The sequence below is a fragment of the Lutra lutra genome, chromosome 7 (genome assembly GCF_902655055.1).
Source record: "Lutra lutra chromosome 7, mLutLut1.2, whole genome shotgun sequence".
Lineage (NCBI taxonomy): Eukaryota > Metazoa > Chordata > Mammalia > Carnivora > Mustelidae > Lutra > Lutra lutra.
In genome coordinates, this window is record NC_062284.1 from 7,063,380 (window position 1) to 7,082,616 (window position 19,237).

The 19,237-nt window shown below is 51.1% G+C and overlaps 1 protein-coding gene across 6 annotated transcripts in view; it reads left to right on the forward strand.

Moving 5' to 3' along the window:
• NTRK3 (neurotrophic receptor tyrosine kinase 3) overlaps positions 1-19,237 on the forward strand; it is a 372,106-nt gene that overhangs the window by 104,174 nt on the left and 248,695 nt on the right. For all 6 annotated transcript variants that reach the window (XM_047737526.1, XM_047737521.1, XM_047737523.1 and 3 more), the window contains 5 exons: positions 7,236-7,304; positions 16,469-16,626; positions 17,340-17,482; positions 17,918-18,059; positions 18,491-18,787. In XM_047737526.1, coding sequence (XP_047593482.1) covers positions 7,236-7,304; positions 16,469-16,626; positions 17,340-17,482; positions 17,918-18,059; positions 18,491-18,787 — 809 coding nt within the window. The remainder of the gene's footprint in view (positions 1-7,235; positions 7,305-16,468; positions 16,627-17,339; positions 17,483-17,917; positions 18,060-18,490; positions 18,788-19,237) is intronic.

The following is a 19,237-nucleotide window of genomic DNA, read 5'->3' on the forward strand; positions in this document are numbered from 1 at the left end:
GAGTCCATCATTGGCCACTGGTGATTGATTCAACCCCCACTGCCTCTCCCCTCTCTAGAAATCAGGGGGTGGGACTGAAAGTTCTAGTCCTCTATCTATGGTTGGTTCCCGTAGCAACCAGCCCCCATCTTCAGGGGCTTTGCAAAAGTCCCCTCATTCTCTGAAGCAATCTCAGGAGCTGAGGAGAAGAGCTCAAATATTGTAACAAAAGATGTTCTCATCATTCTTACTGCTCAAGAAATTCCGGGGGTTTTGGTAGCTGTGAGCCAAGAATGCTGGACCAAGAGCAAATACCTATTTCTTGACCACAACCATCATTTCTGTATGCTATGTGGGGTGACATTTTTGGTTGGATGCCTGATGGAAAAGATTCTGTGGTCCAATAAGTTTGAGACTCAGTAGGTCAGATCCTTCTCTTCATAAAGGCTCTGAGAACTTCTGCAATAAATGAGCCCATTTAATTTGTTTGAAACCACATTTTTCAAGCAACATGAATTTTTTTGCCCTTATAATATCCATAAATGTACTACAGATTTAAGATTCCCAGGAACATTCTCTGGGAAACCCTGGTCCAGCCCAGCACAGGGCCTTGTAGAAAAGCTGCCTCTAGTCTCCTGATCTAAGGTCAAGAGACCAGTCACGTCACTTGAGATTTGATTAGAGAAAGCATTTTGGCTTCATTAAAGTTCATTAAATGAGCCATCCAGTGTAATTTAGCTGAATAAAAATGGCTCAAATGGCTTAACCCCCACCCCCTTTTACAGCAATTTAATTGAGGGAAAAGCAAATATATCAATGATGTAGAAAAATATTTCTTGTCTTCAAGAGGAGCATTGGGCTATAGCCCCCGCTTCCATGTCACAGGCATTGGATTTTAAGAGATTGGCTTGCAGAGCTTCCTTGGTGGCTAGTGGCAGGCCTGGGGGATGAGATTGCATATGGCTCTTCCTTCCTTCCCACCGGTTCATCCTAAGGAGGTTGGTGGCAGCCACCTTCATGACTCCTCATGATGGGCTGCAGTCACCTCTGGTGTGGGGCCAACGGTACACAAAGTCACAAGGTCAAGGTCAATGCACCATACATGCCCTGGGTCTTGGAGAAGTGGGCAGTAGACTGGCAGCCTCCTCCTCCTCTGGTGGGTTGGTTCCTTTCCAGCAAACTCTATGTGGGGTTGGTGCTGCATGGGGGTGGGGTGGTGGTTCTCTTTTCTTGACCTTCCCTTCATGTTCTTCAGCAATTTCAAAAGGATCCTGGTATGGGGTGGCAGGGGAGGGAGTTGGCTATTTCCAAGAAGACCGAGGAGATGTTTCTTTTATGGGGAAAATGAAAGGAGGACAGACAGATTGCCAAGGGGACATCTGATTTCACGAAAGGGAAGGAAGAATTGCACCTTTTTTTTTTTTTTAAATTTTATTTATTTATTTGAGAGAGAGAGAGAGAGAACAAGTGAGGGGAGGGGCAGAGGGAGAAGCAGGCTCTCTGCTGGGCCGGGAGCCAGACTCAGGGCTTGATCCCAGCACCCTTAGATGATGACCCGAGCCAAAGGCTGATACTTAACTGACTGAACCACCCAGGCGTCCAAGGAATTGCACCTTTCAAAATGCTGCCTTCTTGGACGAATGAAATGAGATTGAGATCATGATGGATGCAGCCAGTAAGCCACAGCTCCTGGAGCCTCCAAGACGAGAAGGGCCTTAGCTGTGCTTGATGCTCTGAGCCAGTGTTCAGAATAGGCCTTCTGCAGGCAGTGGAATGGATCCTCTAGGAGAAGCCACCTTTGTCTTTGGGCTGCAGCTGAACACGCTCCTTGTTCTCAGTGTTTTCTCTCTCTCTCTCTCTCTTTTCTTTTCTCACTCCAAAGGGTTTATTGAGACGAGTTTCACATCCAAGTCCAGGGCAGAGGGGATGGGACTTAAAAACAAGGAACCTGGTGCGAGGTAAATAGAGAAAGAGGGTGGGGGGCCCAGGAGAGGAGACACAGACTATCACACAGTGATAATGACTTTGGAGAGGGGGCTCCATTAACATACCATGTATTTATACAGATGTAAGGGGAGTTGTGGGGGGCCCAGGGGCCCCCAGGTCTGGAAGATGGAAAAGAGAGTTTGGGGGATTCAAAGAGGGAACCTGGCACCTTCCAGCAATCCTTTACACACTCCAGTCTTGAAACACAACCTGCCCCCCAGGCCTGCCTCTGCCGAGAGAAGAGGAAGCCCTTCCAAACATCAGCCATGCTGTACATCCAGGAACTCTACGAAGTCTCCCAGCTTCAGGATCACTTGTGGATGGAGCTTAGTGTCCCCTCCTCAAGTCTCAGCCCCCATAGACTTGGTACCTTTGGGGCAACACAGGAATTCATCTGGTTGCCTTTTCTTGGTGACAGGATCCATCTTGAGTGACCTCTGGTTGGACAGCAGGGTTCCCAGGGTGGAAGGCGATATCCTCCCAGATCATGGGTTCTATCCTGCTGGAGTCGGCTGTCCCCTTTAGGAAGGTCATGAGGCTGCTTGCCATGCTGAGGTGTTAAACCTGGGAGGACCCGTGTTCACCAAGGGGTTAATGGAAGAAAGGGCCATCTTAGCCCTCTGTTTCCTCTGGGTCCGATTTTGGCCATCTGTGTGTCTGGCTCCCTGTTCCCAGAGCACCCAGGAGCTTCCTCATTGTTCATTACTCTGGGCCCCAGAGTCTGGACTGTGAAAGAGCCAGCAGTGCGGGACAGAATTAATGGCTGTTTGGTAGTCTCAGATGAGGGATACGGGGGCAATGTCACAGAGCTTGATTTTGGGAAAGTATTTGATGCCTCATCTCGTAAAATCTTGCTCACCAAATTAATTCCAGTGGTCAGGTGGCTGGGAACCTGGCCATTGACCCAAGCACAAGTCAGAGATGGGGGATAATGGATCTGTCAGGGACGAGGTTCCGGAAGACGCTGCTGTGGGGCCGGAGGCAGGATGGTTCTTAACCCTCGAGTCTGATGAGCAGGATAACCAGCCCATCAATTACAGGTGGCAGGTGAATCCAGCTGAGGCACTAGCTGGGAGGAAAATCAGGGGTAGTGAGTTCTGAGGGGGGCAGTCAGTCAATCAAAGCCCTGTGTCTCAGTGTCCCCATTTTTCTGCACCATGAGCATTTATAAATGCCCGTGAGGGAAGGGTGGCCAGAGGTGTGCCCTGCTTATCTTGGGGTGGCTCTGTGTTTGCCTTGCTTGTCCTCTGTGTACATAACTGTCTCTGGGGCTGGGGGCTTCTCTCGCGTGTCTCTGGCGGGGTACTGGGTACATGTACAGTTGTGCAGGTTGTGTGCACTGCCTTCCTCCAAGGACTCGTGTAGCGCAGTGCCCCCGTCTCTGGTAACGTACGCCGAGGGTGTGTGCGTGTGTGCGCGTACCTGGGAATTTACATGTCTGCGCATCGGTTGCGCACGTTCCTGGGGGTGTGGTTTGTTGCTTCTTGACCGAGTCTTGGCATTAAGGCCACTCAGACCCGTTCAGATCGACCGCAGAGATGTCAGTAATACCCGCCCGGTTCCGTTGCATATACTAAATAGGATCATGAATGTAAAAGTGCTGAACACAGTACCTGCTGTTCAGTAGGAAGCCCTTGGTGAGTGGTGGCTGTTGGTTTTAGTGGTAGTGAAGGGAGGCAGGGAGGTGGGAGCACGGGAGAGTAGCTGGTGTGCAGAAGAGGTAAGGGCAGGCTTTCCCTCCAACAGGAGGAGATGGTCTGTATCCCAGGGAGGTGGCTGGGGAGGAGGGGAGCTGGTCGTCCTAGACACAGCCCGTGAGTCCTGCAGCGGCTGCTCCATTTGGCCAAAGAGCTGGAGGAATCCAGGGGCCCTTTCTCTTCCAGGTGGGGCTTGGTGGGCGTGGCAGGAAGGAGATGAAGCCAAGACAACCCCAGGAGAACAGGGCCCCCCCTCCCCTGTCTACTCCCCCTTCCCAAATGTCCCAGGCCCCCCTCCCCTCTCCAGCTTGTAATAAGGAGATAATACTATTTCTTAGTCTTTATTTGCCCAGAATGCCTGTTATTTTCTTTCTTCTAGAATCCAATTTTCTCATGACATTTCTGCCTAATGTAGCAAAACATGACCTTTGTGAAAGGACGTTGCTGGTAGCCTGATCCCTCAGGCTCCCCAGGAACGCCCCGGCACACGCTCCCAGGCTGGTCTTCCCTCAGAGATGGGCAGGGTCCCCGCTTCACCTGCCTCACACCTGCATTAGCCCTGCTTCTCACTGGGGTGTGGAGGGGGAGACAGACTGGGCTGCTTCTGAGCACTCGGCAAATCTGGGGTTCCTGGCTGCTAACTGTCATGGGGTGCTGCTCGGTTTTAGAACTGGGGGTTCTGTTCAAGGAGGTGCTGGAGTGAGGAGGAGACCTCACGGCTGGCGGCCCTGTCTGACGTCGACTGCCACTGCTGCGGTTGTGGGTAGATAGTGAGCTGGGAGGACAGGACAGAAGGCTTCCACCTGGGTGAGTGGCTCACATTTGCTGGAACCTCACAGAGGCTAAGCGTAATGGGGACCCAAGCATAGTACCGAGACCCAGAATCCTTGACCCCAAGGTCTGAGCTGCAGGCAAAACCCAGTGTAAAGCCAGCCGCTCTCTGGGCATGTGCACCAGATCCCCACTCCACCCTCCTGAGCAGGAGGTGGGTCAGGGGAGCCGTGCCCCACTGGTGTCCTTAAGTGGCCACCATGCAGGCCTTCCTTTATCTCCCTTTCCTTCTGATCACTGGGACATGGAGGCAGCTTTCAGGCCTACAGCGGACCGGGGATAGGGGTTTTGGGAAGCTCGGACAGGTTAAGGTTTATAAGCTTTGGTGATTCATATGCAGTTCGAGCTCTTCCTTCCGTCGGCAGGAAGCAGGCTCCAGAGGTGTCTACCGTAGACAGTGATGTGCGGGCTGGAGGACACTATGGAGAGTGCTGGGTGCGGGGTGAGTGGAACAGGACGCCTGGGCATCTGTTCCTGTCGTTCCCTTCCTTTGCCCACCAGTCCCCTGCACCCGCAGAAAGGGGGCTGTCTTTCTAACACAGTCACCAGCTGTCACCAAGGGTAGGGCTGCCTCAGATATGAAGGGGAAGCCCTGTCCCTTAGGTTGTCCTTGTGTGTGCCATCTGTCCCTGTGAAGTCGGTGCGTGCCATCTGTGATGCCACCAGCCTGGACTTCCCCGTGACCTCCAGACCCAGGTGTCCACCAGCCTAGCCGGTTCTCTTTCTGGGTATTTCACATGCATCTCAGACTTAGCATTTGCAAGGGGAGGCTCATGATCTGAACCCCAGAGAGCACGCTTTTACAGCGTTCCTGGTCTCACTAAATGATCGGGCTGCTGGCCTGATGGCAGCGTCTTACTCCCTTCTCTCCCAGACCCAATCCAGTAGGAGGTTCTGGTGGCGCTCTCCCCCCCTCCTTGAATCCATCTGCTTCGTTATCTCTAATCCCCTTCCTCAACACTACCGCAGCCTCCTAATCAAAATCGTCTGCCAGCTTCCAGGCTTGGTCTCTTACTTTAAGAAATGGTAATTAGATTATGTCCCTTCCCTACTTAAAGCCATCCAGTGCCTTCTCTTTGCTCCTTAAAATAAAAATCCAAGGTTCTCACCATGGCCGGCAAGGTGGTTGTGGCGGTCACCTCTCCTCCTTACCCCCGACCACTCTCCCCTACCTCCTTTCCCACCGGCCCCCTTTCTGCCTTTGCTCTTCTTGCTCCTACTGCCCAGAAAACCCCAGCCCTGGCACTGGTTCATTCTAGCTCTGGCCTCAGCTCGATGCTACCCTCTTGAAGGACATCTCCCGAAGTGCCTGTGTGAAGGAGCTGTCTCCCTCTCCGGCATCCATGATGGCATCACTTGGTTTGTCCCCTTCCTTCTGTCATTGGCAAACTGTCGTCGCCTTGCTTATTCATTTGTAACTTGAATGTAAGTTTCAGAGGGACCTTCTCCTTCGTGCCCCCTTCGTTCCCCCAAGGAGTCTGTATTTGGTTCCTCCACAAGTGTCTGCTGTAGAAGTCATCTAAGTAGAGGTGTGCAGAGAGTGTATGTGCACATGTGTGAACAAGAGTCTGTACTTGGGTTCATCACCTGCGTGTTTAATTGGCACCACTACACACATGCGCCCGCGTGCGCGCACGTAGGTGTGGATAATGTTGACCTGTGTGGCATCTTACCACCGTCCCATCTCATCAGTGCAGGAGTAGTGCTCCTGCGGGATCATGTTGACTCCAACCATGTCTAACTGCCGTCTTGAAGGGCTGTTGTCATGTCAAGAGTCGTCTGTTGAGCCTGGCAACGTGATCACCGTGGGTGTGTTTCTTCTGTTATTTGGAAGACTAATGGCTACTCCTTTCCTCTGTACATCCTAATGAGAACAATTAAATAGCCATTAGGAGGAGAACAGAAGTGTGAACAAAAGGCTGATGTCTTGATCACGGATGGGCCTCTTTGCTGGGGGAGGGACTGGGTAGAAGAAATTGTAGGTGACCTGCAGGGTTTCCCACTATTGTGAATGTTAAGAATTCTTGATGGTAACAGGGGACGTAGTTTCATTTATGCAAGACGAGTAAATCCTGGAGATGTACCGTACAGCGTCCTAAGTCATTAATTAGGTGGTGTGTACACCTAAAAATGTGTTAAGAGGTTATATCTTATATTAACGGTTATAGCAAAAAAAAAAAAAAAAAGAAAAGAAAGAAAGAAAGAGAGAGGGAGAGGGAGGGAGGAAATTTTTTAAAGTTGATGGTTAAGTTTATGGCATTGTTTATGGTGACAGTTTCATGGGTATACACTTGCCTTGAAATTAATCAAGATGTATGCATTAAATATGCCCAGTTTTTAAAATGTCTGTGACACTTCAATAATAAAAATGAAGAATAAAGCTTGTTGGCTTGTGTATCCTAAGAGCTCTGTACCCCTGTGGGAGGGCGGCCTCCAGAAGTTTCCCTGAACCTTTACTGTGGTGAGAGAATGTGGGAAAATGACCAACAGCTCTTTTCTTTTTCTTTCTTTCTTTCTTTTTTTTTTTTTTTTTTTAACATTGTAAATCTCTCTTTCCTTTCCTCGAAATTCTCTCCAAACCTGATCTGGGGCCTTGACTACTGGCAGATACACTGTTAGCAGAATGGAACAAAGAAAAGAACAACAAAACCAGGCTCCCGTGAAATAACCAAGCTTCCTACCAAGAGCATTACTCACTCCGGGTCCGTCCCTTAATTTGCCCTTTATCTGTCACTCTTGCAGAAACCTGTCGAGTAACCGGCTCACCACACTCTCATGGCAGCTCTTCCAGACGCTGAGTCTTCGGGAATTGTAAGTTTGGCTTTGAAGACCCTCCAAGCAGTAGAGCGGTGGTAGAGGTTGGGTGGGGAGAAATGTGGGGTGGTGGAACCACCCGAGGTTGGGTGTGCCCTTGGGGCTCCTTGGGCTGGGTGGCACAGAGTGTACCATGTTCAGCGAGAGCGAGACACCCTCTTTTTTGCTTGGTTTCTGATGCTCTTTCCAGCACATTTCCGAAGAAGACCAGGATCTTATCTCTGAGCAGGACCTAGTTCTGTGGTCTGTAGGTAACTAGTAGTAATAGCATTTATACTTATAATAATAGGGAGTATTTTCAATTTATAACAAGTGACACTCATACTATGTGATTTTGTGGATGTTCAGGTGTGCTTTCATTGATGTGACTTTAGCTTTATCATCATGAAAAAAATAGATTTATCATCATGAGCATTATGGGAGATAGGTGTTATTATATCTCCAATATAAAACGTATTTCTTCACTTTAAGGTGAAGGTGCTGAGCCCCCAAAAGGCACATGAGACCCATGCAAGATTGCATTGTTAGGAACTGGCCGATCTAGGCCTTGAACCCAGGCCTCTGACTTCCGATTGTGTGCCCTTTCCGCCACTCATCATCTTTTGTCAGCCTGTTTGGCTTGCATATGGGCATCCTGATGGTGAGGGGTGGGAGGCAAGTCCATATATTTATTCCATCTGCCTGTGGACTGCTTGGCCCGACTACCTTCCCAGGCTGATCGATGTACCCCTACCCCCTCCAGCCATTTTGTGGAAATCCTTGTTGGACGGAGGAGTGAAAATTCCTGACCACTGCTGGAAAAAACGAGTCGTGTTGTTGTGTGAGTCATCAGGGTCATTTCTGTGCATGAAGGACAGCATGTTATGTTGAGGGAACAAATCAAGGAGTGAATTGAAAAGGAATTGAGGCATGGATGAAATTAGGGAGTTAGGGTTCCAGAGACACTCCAGAGACACTAAGAGACTTTTACTTAGTGACTTAGTATTCCCTTTTACTTAGTGACTTAGTGACTCAAGGCTTGGTAAAGCCTTGGGATCCAAGGCTTTACCAAGAGTCGGTAGCCTTGGATCTCTGCCCATGCTGTCAGCCTTTCAATCCCCCAATGGAGGATCCCTCCACCTGGGAAGACCTGAGTTCACGGATGAGTCAGGATCTTAGCTTTTCCAATCCAGCTGGTCGAGGAGGGGAATATTTACATCCAGTTACTCAATAGCCCATTACCCCATGATGGCTTTGTTTACCCTAGTTATCCTCATGGACCTGATTGCCCTGATTCTTTGAAAGGCCATCCTAGGGCCGGGAAGTACAGAGGTGATCTCAACAGTGCCGGAGAGTTCAGGACAGTACTGCTGTGGGTTGCCTTCCCTTCTTAGGATTTTACCATTCCCTTTGGGCTACTCCTCTGGTGCGGCCCCAGGAGATATAGTGACTACAGTCCTTTAGCCACATAGGTCTGAGATCCTGAGGTACACTGATTAAAAACTACCTGGGCTGAGGAAAGCGCAAATATATACTTACTTGTTTATACAACACTGAAAAACCTAGATGATGTCCCAGGTGTCACAGACAGCTAAATGTCAGACCGTCTGACTTGATGCATCGTATTCATTCCCATCTTTGTAGGTGGAAGAAAACCTTAGCATTAAATGAACATGACTGCTAAGATCACTACTAACGATTTCTGAGATCTGACTCCTGTGCCAGACACTGTGCCAAGCAATCTCTTAAATTATGTACATTCGTTATTTAATTTAATCCTTGTAGTAATTTATCGGGTAGGAATTATTACCGTCACTTCACATTCGAGGACCCTGAGGTACTCAGCAAGGTGAAGTATCTTGTTTCGGGTTACCCATTAGCCAAGGGGTAGCATATGGACTCAAGGTCTTGACCACTCTCGTTAGCTGTCCCTCAGCCTCTCAAAATCTGTTTCCAGTTCAAGGAGCAGTTCTGCAATAATTGTCAAAAAGTGCATGATTGCAATTCCTTCTTACGTTGCCCTAGATCAGATCAAGGGCTCTGCCATAGAGGAGCTAACTGGGGGCTCTCTTTCTTGGGAGTCTCATGTGACTTCTTGCAGAATGCCTTCCCCTTCCTCTGTAGGAGGCAAGGGACAGCATCTCTCTGGGGGACATCTGGGGTCTGCAGTTGGCTGAATTATTGAGAAAACGTTCAGTGCTCCTTCTAAAAAATCATTGGATGTGAAATCAATGGTGTGCTGCCCTGGTGACCTGTTTCGTGGAGTTTCAGAAACAGTTGTTCCATGGATATATATTTAAAGAAAATGTCAGATTTATCCCAGAGGATCATGGGATTCTGCATTCATCTTTGCCCAGGATCAATACACCGGTGAGCTAGATGTGACTTATGGAGGAATGAAGACGTTCTCTCCAGTGGGAGCCAGTGTGTGAGGGCCACCATGTCCCAGAGTATTTTATTTCTGTCACATTGTTAAATAAGAAAAAAATTACGTGGGAAAATAAAGAAGCCCCCCTCTTGTCCTGGTAGGGGTCTATTTTTTGAGGAAGAGTTGAATGTTGAGAGTGGAAAATTTATCTTTTGGCTGGAGGGTCCTCATGTTGGCTTTTCACTGTGGCTATGATTAAAATCCAAACAATCCCAGTTCCTGGCAAATGGAAGAGGGGGTAGTATTTTCTTGTCCGACTTCCTGATTAGTCCACATGGCGCCATCTGGCATGAGCCTTGTAGATTGCCAGGGTCTGCCCAATGGAGCCTGTGGGCTGGGGTGTGGGGATGGGTTGGGTATTTCCAGGAAGATAGAATCTTGGCCTTGGAGAAGAAAGGCCAGGGGGAGATGGCTTTCTGTGCCACAATAGCCAGAAGATCCCAAAGCCAGAGTGGGGGGCTTTGAGCCACCTTCTGCGGGAACAGAAGGAGCTAACTAGGGCATTCAGTGACTTCTCGGCACATTTTATTCTGTCATTGAGGATCTCTGCCTACCCCAACCAGATGCCCCTCCCCACTGGAAGGTCCTTGCTATAAGAACGGATCTGGTGGCATTCTCCATCAGAAGGGCTGAGTATCTACGACCTTTCCAATAGTAGAGAAGGAGACAGAAGAGCCCTCTATTGAGCACCTATTATGAACAAAGTCCTGACTCATCTTTGGAGCAACCCCCACGGGAGGTATCATAAACAGTCTTACAAATGAAGGATCCAGGCTTGGCCAAGTTAAACAACTGGTCTGGGATCACAGAGCTTATCAATGGGAATGGGAATTAGTGGTACGGTAATTAGCATTACCACCATCCAGGTCTGCTGTTTCCAAAGACCAGTGTTCTTCCCTTAAACAATTCAGTAAACTTCCCTCATACTTGCTGTCTCCTTCTGGAAACCACTCTCAAGAATGTGGCTTCCTGAGTGGAATCACCGGATTGGGGGTGGGGATATGGAGACCCAGGCAAGTTAGCATCTCAGAGCCCTGGTCGTGAGCTGGAAGCTTCCCTTACTCATTTCCCATTTACTTTTCTCAGATGAAGGATATGGTTTTGGCTAATCACCTGACCTGTTGTTCTTATTGAGAGAGCTGCAGGCATCTTTCAGGACTCCTTTGGAGAACTTAGCACTGTGTCAGTGGCGTGGGTTTGCAGAAATTTCAGTTGGCATTGCACAGTTGCTCTCAGAAGTTTCTGGTTGTATCAAGGTGGTGTTTTTTTGTTTTTTTGTTTTTTTTTCCTTATGAAGCCTGGAACTGTCTGTCCAGAAATCAGAACAGGAATCAAAGAGATTGTCTTAGAGATAAAGAATGAATTAGAAAGAAAAGAAGCTTGGATTCTGAATGCCATGATGCAATTTAGGCAAAGGCAAGAGGCACCAGAGGATATAAACCCACAGCACAGAACCCTTCCAGAAATACCCTAGGGACCATTAGTGTATCTCGAACAGGCTTCTCTTAATATCCTGCACGCACAGAGCAGACATGATTAAAACAGATTGGAATATTTCGTTTTCTTAAAGCAAAGTGATAATTACCTCTGGTATAATTTGCAGATTTAATCGACTTGGTAAAATATTAACTCAGTATTGGGGATGGGTTTGGGCTGATCCTGGCACTTTCTTTTCTCTTAGTCTTGGCCATGACTGCTTTCCACGGCTCTCAGAGAAGTCCCTGAACAGTCATGTTCATAATAGCATTACTGTAATAATAATTTCTGGTCTCTTTATAGTCCGTTTCAATTCACAAAGCATGTTATCATGTATTATCTCTAATCCTCATAATAACTTTGTGCAGGAAGAGGGTCGAGCACAATTACCCCCATTTTGCAGAAGTTAAAGCAGAACCTTGGGGAAGAAGTTATGGGCCAAATTAGTTTCCTAGGGTTGCCTTGAGAGATCACGACAAATAAGGAGGCTTCATACCACAGAAAGTGACCCTACCCTTCTGGAGTTCAGAAGGCCCAAACTAAGGTGTCACAGGGCCACTCTTCCTTCAAGAGGCTCTCGGGAAGAATCTTGGCTTATCTTTTCGGGCTTCTGGTGGGCCCTGGTGGTCTTGGCTTGTGTCAATGCCGCTCCTGTCTCTGCCTTCATCTTCATGTGGCCGTGCTCCCTGTCTCTGCGTCTTTGGCTTTTCCCCTCTTGTCTCTTATAAGGACACCCATCCTTGGATTTAGGACCCTCCCTAAATCCAGAATGATCTTGTCCCGTGATCATCCCGTGATCCTTCTCGGGATCATATCCACAGAAGACCCTTTTTCTAAGTAAGGTCACATTCACAGGTCTTGCCCAGATCTTTTGGGGGAGACACAACTCAGTGCACTAGCCTTGCCCAGCTTGACCGCAGGCTCCGCTCAAACCTTGTGTTTGTGTGCTTCTTCTGCCACTGTGTTATCTCTGGGAGGCCAGCGGTGAGCATCACGTGGACCTGTGGACAGGCTTCCCCGGTTGGCCGTAGATCTACACCCCTGGCCCCAGGATCGCCACTGGCAGCACCGGTTCTGTGGAGGGAAGAAGAAAGGCAGAGTGATGACTGGAGGGGAACCAGTGTTTTCTGAATACACTGCCATGGCCTTGGCCTTGCAGAGAGGCATCTGTGTGTGCCTGGATGGGGCTGAGTTAATCTGCGGGTCGCCCCTAGGGCCCTGCGATTAGGCCCTGGGCCATATTGGAGCATGGGCTGGGTGTAGGATAAGCTCTGCCCCGAAGCAGCTGTGGCTGTGTCCTTCACGGGGCTGCCTGCATTATTGATGGAGCAGGGAAGGCTCACTTCAGGCTCCTCCTTTGGGATCTGGAGCTCTGGCCATGGCTCCTCTTCGAGACACCTGACTTGCTAAAAGAGTGGGTGGCATCATGTAGACTGAGGGCTGCCTTTCTCTGCTTCTGGCCCCCCTTCCTGAACCCTCTCTCATCAGGATGGAAAACTATGGTAGGTTTGCTCGGTGGGATGCCCGGGACACCTGTCTTCAGATTCAACATGTTTTCTGTTGTGTGTCCGTATTGCTGTCTAGGAGGAAAGTCCCAAGGGAGGGGGGACAAGCTGAAGGTTTCTGTGCAGTTTCCAGGACACTGCTAGGGGACCAGATCCTAGAGGAGAAGGATGGAAGGAAACAAAAAGCCGTTAGTGTGTTTGTGTCTAGCCCTGTCATCCCACTGATTGTCCCACTAGCGTCAGCATGCTCTGGCCCTATCAGCCCTGTGGAGAGCCACTGAGAAGTCGGGGGGACGCAGCAGTGCGGCACTCGGGCAAGGCAGGGCTCCCTAAAGCACATGGTCTCGAAGCCACCGAGCCCAGCCCCTCCCTTGCTAATCTTTTCCACCCGGGTGGATAATTTGTCTTTTTACAACTGCTTCATAATGAATGACCACATCTTGTCTAGCGAGCATCTGGGAAAACCAGGCTGACCTGGTTCAGCTTGCATATATGGAAGCATCTGGACCCTCAGTATCTTTCCAGCAGGACTGCCTGGCCTCCCCTTGCCCCTCGCCCCTGCCGTGTGAATGCAAACACAGACCCACGTCCTCAGGCCTTCCTGTCCTCCACAGACTGGGCAGCCTAGCTTGGTCTTCTGCTTTTCCCCGTGGAAGCCATCCCCTGCCTCCCCTGCTTCGTCCCTGAGGGGAGGGCTCATGGGGCTGGCGGGTGGAGGGCAATCCGCATGGTGCTGGGCAGGTGGTAGGTGCAGCGCAAACGTCATTCCATTTTTATTTCTTAGCTCTTACTTCCTCCTGCCTCCCCATTCTCTTTCCTCTACCTGTTGGCTCCGCCCTGGCGCCATCTTGCCTCTCCACTGGGGCAGGACCTCCAAGACTCCCGGCCTCATGCTTCACCTTCCTCCTCTAGGACCTCATCCCGATGCCTCATACACCGACCTTCTTCCTTGTCATTGGTTCCTTCTCTCCTGTTTTCAGCTAAAAATGCGTCTCTCCTCCATTGGTTTCCTGTCTCCTGGAGCTTAAAACCGTGGTGTCATCCTCCGTTCTTTCCTTCCACCTCCAGCAAAGCACCAAATACCACCTTGTCTTCTTTACCGTGTCTGTTCCACCTTCCCTTCCCTCTCCCGTGCTTTTACCCGTCTACTCGAGACCCTTATTAACATGGCAGCAGTTCTCAAGTGGGGGTCCGGGGTTCCGTGGGACCCCCAAGACCCTATCAGGGAGACCACGGGGTAGAATCTGAGACATTACTTGTCCTGTTCACTCTGGTGCCCCAGAAGGTGTGACCCCAAGCGACGTTATCACAGTGACCTCTAGGGTCACTTAACCTGTGATAACGTCACTGCCCTGGTGACGAATGGCAGTTTGTGCTAACGTGGTGTTGTGTTTTAAAATTTTCTACTTCACTTCCAAAATGGTGAAGAGGGATAGTGTAATCTACATACGCAAAAGCTCTTGGAGGCCCCCAGGGATTTTTAAGAGTAAAGAGGAGTTCTGAGACCAAAAGCCCGAGAAGAGTGACTCTGAGCCTGCCGCCGGCACATGCCAATACATCACTGAAGGCAGATGCCCCATCTGGGTGCATGTAGCCCTGTGCCAGGCACCGGGTCTAGTCAAGGCGTGTGAGTCAAAGATTTTGTCCCCCATTCATCCCTTCGCCTGGGTGCTCTGAGAAAGGCACACACATCATGCACAGTACTGTTGGATTACTCTTCTGACAGACCTGCTTTGCTCCCATCGTCACGAGCTCCGAGGGCCTCCCTGGCTTCCGCCGCCCCCTGGATGAATCCCCAGCTTACTGATGTTTGATGTGGCCGTGAAGGTCCCGCAGCATCTGGCTTCCACTTTCCCTTCCAGCTGCAGTTCCCGGTGCTCCTTGACGTGAACTCTGTGCCCTGGCGTAGCTTTTCTTTCCTGTTTTCCCATCTCGGCCTCCAGCGTGGCCGTGAACTCTTCCCCTGCTCTCTGCCCAGGAGCCACAGAGCCGGGGGTCATGCTGACTCCTCTGCATCTCTGTTCACAGCCAGCGGTGCCTTTCACAGGGTAGACGGGGTGGGGGCGTGTGGGGTCTGGAGTCCAGCAGGGTGAGGCTTACAGCCCTGCTTGGTCCCACCCCAGCGCAGGGACTTGGAGTACGAGACTCAACCCCTCCCAAGGCGAGTGGGGGTCCCCCCTCTGGACAGGGACAGTGCTGGCTGTCTTCCAGGGTGGCTGTGGGAAGCAGATGCTTCATGAAGGCTAGGTCCTTTCTCCTTTCCTGAAAGAGTGCAGGGAAAAGCCAGCGTACCTTTAGACCGAGGGGCTTTCGTGCAAAGGTGTTGGCACCTTCTGCCTGCGGTATCCCTCTGGCTGGGACACACAGATTCCTCCCCCAGGACCTCACTTTTCCCTGAAAGCTGGTCACTTCTGATGCATGCCTCACTACTTTGGAATTCCACCCCTTGTCCAGAATATCCTGGGTCTTAGTGCCCCTCCTTCTGGGCACCAACACACTCGCCTCCTTACTGGTCCAGCAAGAGAATCACGTTCTTCCTACTGAGGCAGACCTTTAGATCTCCTGGCGCTTTACATCAATGAACGCCATTCATTGTCCCCCTAATGGGATAACCCCATTCAGAGGGGCAGGGACTTGCTCTCAGTCACAAGGAAAGTCAGTAGAGAAGGAAGACCTTGAACTTGACACTTTTCCCATCAGATGCACTTCCTCTCCATGCTCCCAGGCTGTCTCATCCACCTCTGTATCAGCAGTGCTCAGCTCACAGCCAGACACGGAACAGGTGCTTTGTAAGGATTTTGTTGAATTTATGGAGAATAAAGGGATGGGCTTTGAGTTGATCGTGATGGGCTTTGAGCTGATCGTGGAAATTGCGATGGGCTTTGAGCTGATCGGGGAAATTGCAAGCCACCTGCTCCCCGGGGAGAGTAACCCTTTCCTTCCTCCTTCCCTCCCTCCCTTCCCTCCTTCTATTCATTCAATAGGCATTCACGTCTCAGGCTCAGTTGTAGGCACTGGAGATACAGATGAACCAAACAGGCAATTTCTCTGAGCTCAATGGAGCTTAATTTTTATTTGGGGAGACAGATAACAAACAAATTTTTAAAGTGATGCTGGACAGTGACAAATACTGGAGGGAAGGAAATAGTAGGGCGGGGAGTGGGCTGCACTAAGGCAGGGGTTGTTGGCAGTTTACTTAGAGCAGTATTTGGAGAAGGCCATATGATTCTTTAATGAAGTGAGATAGCCAATGTAGCAGGCATGTTATGCGTAGGAACTCTGCAGGCAGAAGGGACAACAAGTGCAAAGGCTCTGAGGCAGCACCAGGCTGGTTGTGCTAGTGAACTTGACAGATAGCAAGGTCAGTGTGGCTGAAGAAGAAGAAGAGGGTAAGAGGTAGGAGATGAGGTCAGAGAGGTGATGGAGAGCACTGCAGAGCCTGTAGGCCTTTGACCTTGACGTTCAATGACATGGGAAGCCACTGGAGGGCTTTGAGAAGAGCGATATCCCAAGCTGATGTATTTAACCTTTTAAATCTCGTTGGCAGGTGAGTTAAATGGAGTGGATTCTTTTTGTTTTTTTCCCAAATGAGTGCAAAAACGAAAGGAATTCATGGACTTAGAAGTATTTTTCATCTCTTTCAAAACCTTGCTAAACCCCTCTTCTCTCTAGTCCCTGAAGAGTAGGTCGGGGCATCCCTCCAGCCTGGGGGGCAGGGGGAGCAGGGCCGTCTTTGGTTCAGGGGGTCCCTTCCCCTGTTTCCTTGCCCTCAGGAGACTGGAGCAGAACTTCTTCAACTGCAGCTGTGACATCCGCTGGATGCAGCTGTGGCAGGAGCAGGGGGAGGCCAAGCTCAACAGCCAGCACCTCTACTGCATCGGTGCCGACGGCTCGCAGCTGCCCCTGTTCCGCATGAACATCAGCCAGTGCGGTGAGTGAGTGGCCTGGCCCTGGCGGGCTCCAGGCAAAGGGCCCTCACACCCGCACGGGAGCCTGCAGAGCCAGGGCCTTCTGGCCCCTGCCCCCACCCCCCAACCCTCAGCCTTGAACTCTGCACTGGGTGCAGCTCTGGCTTACCGTTGACCTCCTTGGTCATCCCTGTCCCTCCTTGAGCCTGGTGAAGACAGGGGTGCAGTGTGCTCCTTCTCAATGGACCAGCGTTGTTTCTCCCTATGAGATACTCGTCAATCAGATGTGAAGGAGTCTGTCTTAAAGCGTGGGCTCTGGATCTTCCATATCAGGAGCATCTAAGGGATGCTTTTAGAAAAGCAGATGCCCAGGCCCTGCAGACTTAACAAGATCATGGGATGTCTCAGCATGGGCCTCGGCAACCTGAATTTCTAGCAGACTCCTCATGGGAGTTGGAAGCAGACCAAAGCTGGAGAGCCGGTTGCTGGAACTACATTCTTTGAGCACCTCCCCACCCCCACCCTCTGCCTGGCCCGTGGGAGAGCCCAGCTGGGCTTAAATTCTGAGCTCTGACCTCTGCTGGCGGGGAGGTGCTGGGAAGATTCTGGCACTTGGGGGCCTTCCAAGAGCTTGATCAAGCAGGTTGTGTTGAGAAGGGCCACCATCGACCCCAGGGACAAAGTTTTGGTACTCAGTGTTGGCTTATCTTTCCACTCGTCCTGTCCTGCCTCCCAGACCTTCCTGAGATCAGTGTGAGCCACGTGAACCTGACCGTTCGAGAGGGCGACAACGCAGTCATCACGTGCAATGGCTCTGGATCCCCTCTGCCCGACGTAGACTGGATAGTCACGGGACTACAGTCCATCAACACCCACCAGGTAGGCGCCCTAGGCTCCGGCCCCATCGGGAGGCTGGGGAGCCTTGACCTCTTTGTCCCAGTGAGCTCCATCAGGAAGAGAAGCCAGAGATATGAGGAGAAGGAAGAAGAGGGAAAGTCTGCATATACTTGGTTCTCACCCAGCTCCAACCTTTTCTGGCCAACCCGAGCTTCAGCATGCTAATAAACTTCTCTGTACCTTAGTTTTCTCATCTGTAAAGTGGGTGTAATGCCAACGTTCACCCCCTAGGGTAAATGTGAGGGTTTCCTGAGCTCTTGAGCGTAGAGAGCCTGGCGGTTGGTCAGTGTGCACGGGAGGAGGAAAGGCCTCCTTCGCTTCCTACACAGCTTTCTTTTTGATTCCCGCAGGGGTTCAGAAGGTGAATGGGGAGCTGCCTTCTAGAAACTGATTTTTTTTTTTCCATTGGGATTTTAGACAAATCTGAACTGGACCAACGTACACGCCATCAACCTGACCCTGGTCAATGTGACAAGCGAGGACAATGGCTTCACCCTGACGTGCATCGCGGAGAACGTGGTGGGCATGAGCAACGCCAGTGTGGCCCTCACCGTGCACTGTGAGTGGCTACCGTCTTGGAGGGGGGCTGTGTCCCTGGGGGACGGTCATGCAGGAGGCAGGGGCCGGTGTGCTAGGGGGGCAGGACTGAACAAGGCAGTTCTTGGCTGGTAACCCCAGAAAGGGCGTCCCTGTCCCTCAGAAGATGGTATGCCTGCAACTCATCTTCAGGATACCCCCATGTCAGCCCCCGTCTGCCTTCTCTTCGCTCCTAGAGGGTCACGGGGCCAGTGATGGTGGACCCGGGAAGTGTGGGGAAAGACAGTCCTCTCTTCCCCACTTTTGGGAAGGTCGTAGGGGTACCCCTGATCCCCTGGGTCTTTTCCGAGCTGGATGGGGGGAGAACCGGGATCCCCGTCCTAGTGTCAGGGGGGCTGCTCTGGGGCGCGGGGGTCTCTGCGTCCTGGGAGTCAGCAGGCCCGTCCCCCGCAGACCCCCCACGCGTGGTGAGCCTGGAGGAGCCCGAGCTGCGTCTGGAGCACTGCATCGAGTTCGTGGTGCGGGGCAACCCGCCGCCCACGTTGCACTGGTTGCACAACGGGCAGCCGCTGCGGGAGTCCAAGATCACGCATGTGGAGTACTACCAGGAGGGCGAGGTATCCGAGGGCTGCCTGCTCTTCAACAAGCCTACGCACTACAACAACGGCAACTACACCCTCATCGCCAAAAACCCGCTGGGCACAGCCAACCAGACCATCAACGGCCACTTCCTCAAGGAGCCCTTCCCAGGTGAGGCCCCCACAGTGTGACAGCGCCTCCCAGGAGGGTGCAGGGTGGGCACGGCATCCCCCAGGACACTGTTATCTCTGGTGAACCAAAGTCTGCTTGGGGCCAAGTCTGCTCCCACCAGCATTTCGTGTAAACCAGATAAAGCCTGTTTTTCCAGGGCTGTCAGGCCCCCTCAGAAATGCACAGTTGTGCACACATGGACATGCCCTGTTCTGGTAGAGGAAGGGCCTGAGAGCTAGACAAGAAAGACAGAGAGAATCTTGACCCAGTTCTTTATTTGCTGCGGAACTCCTGGCATGATAGTTTGCTTGTCTGAGCCTCCATTTCCCGCATCTGTGAAATGGGCACGACGACACTGCTCCTTTGACTCATGACCTCTGGTCTACAAGGCGTGCAGGCTTTGACACATAACCATGGTTCGATGACCTTCCATTGCAGGGCCTTTGGGGT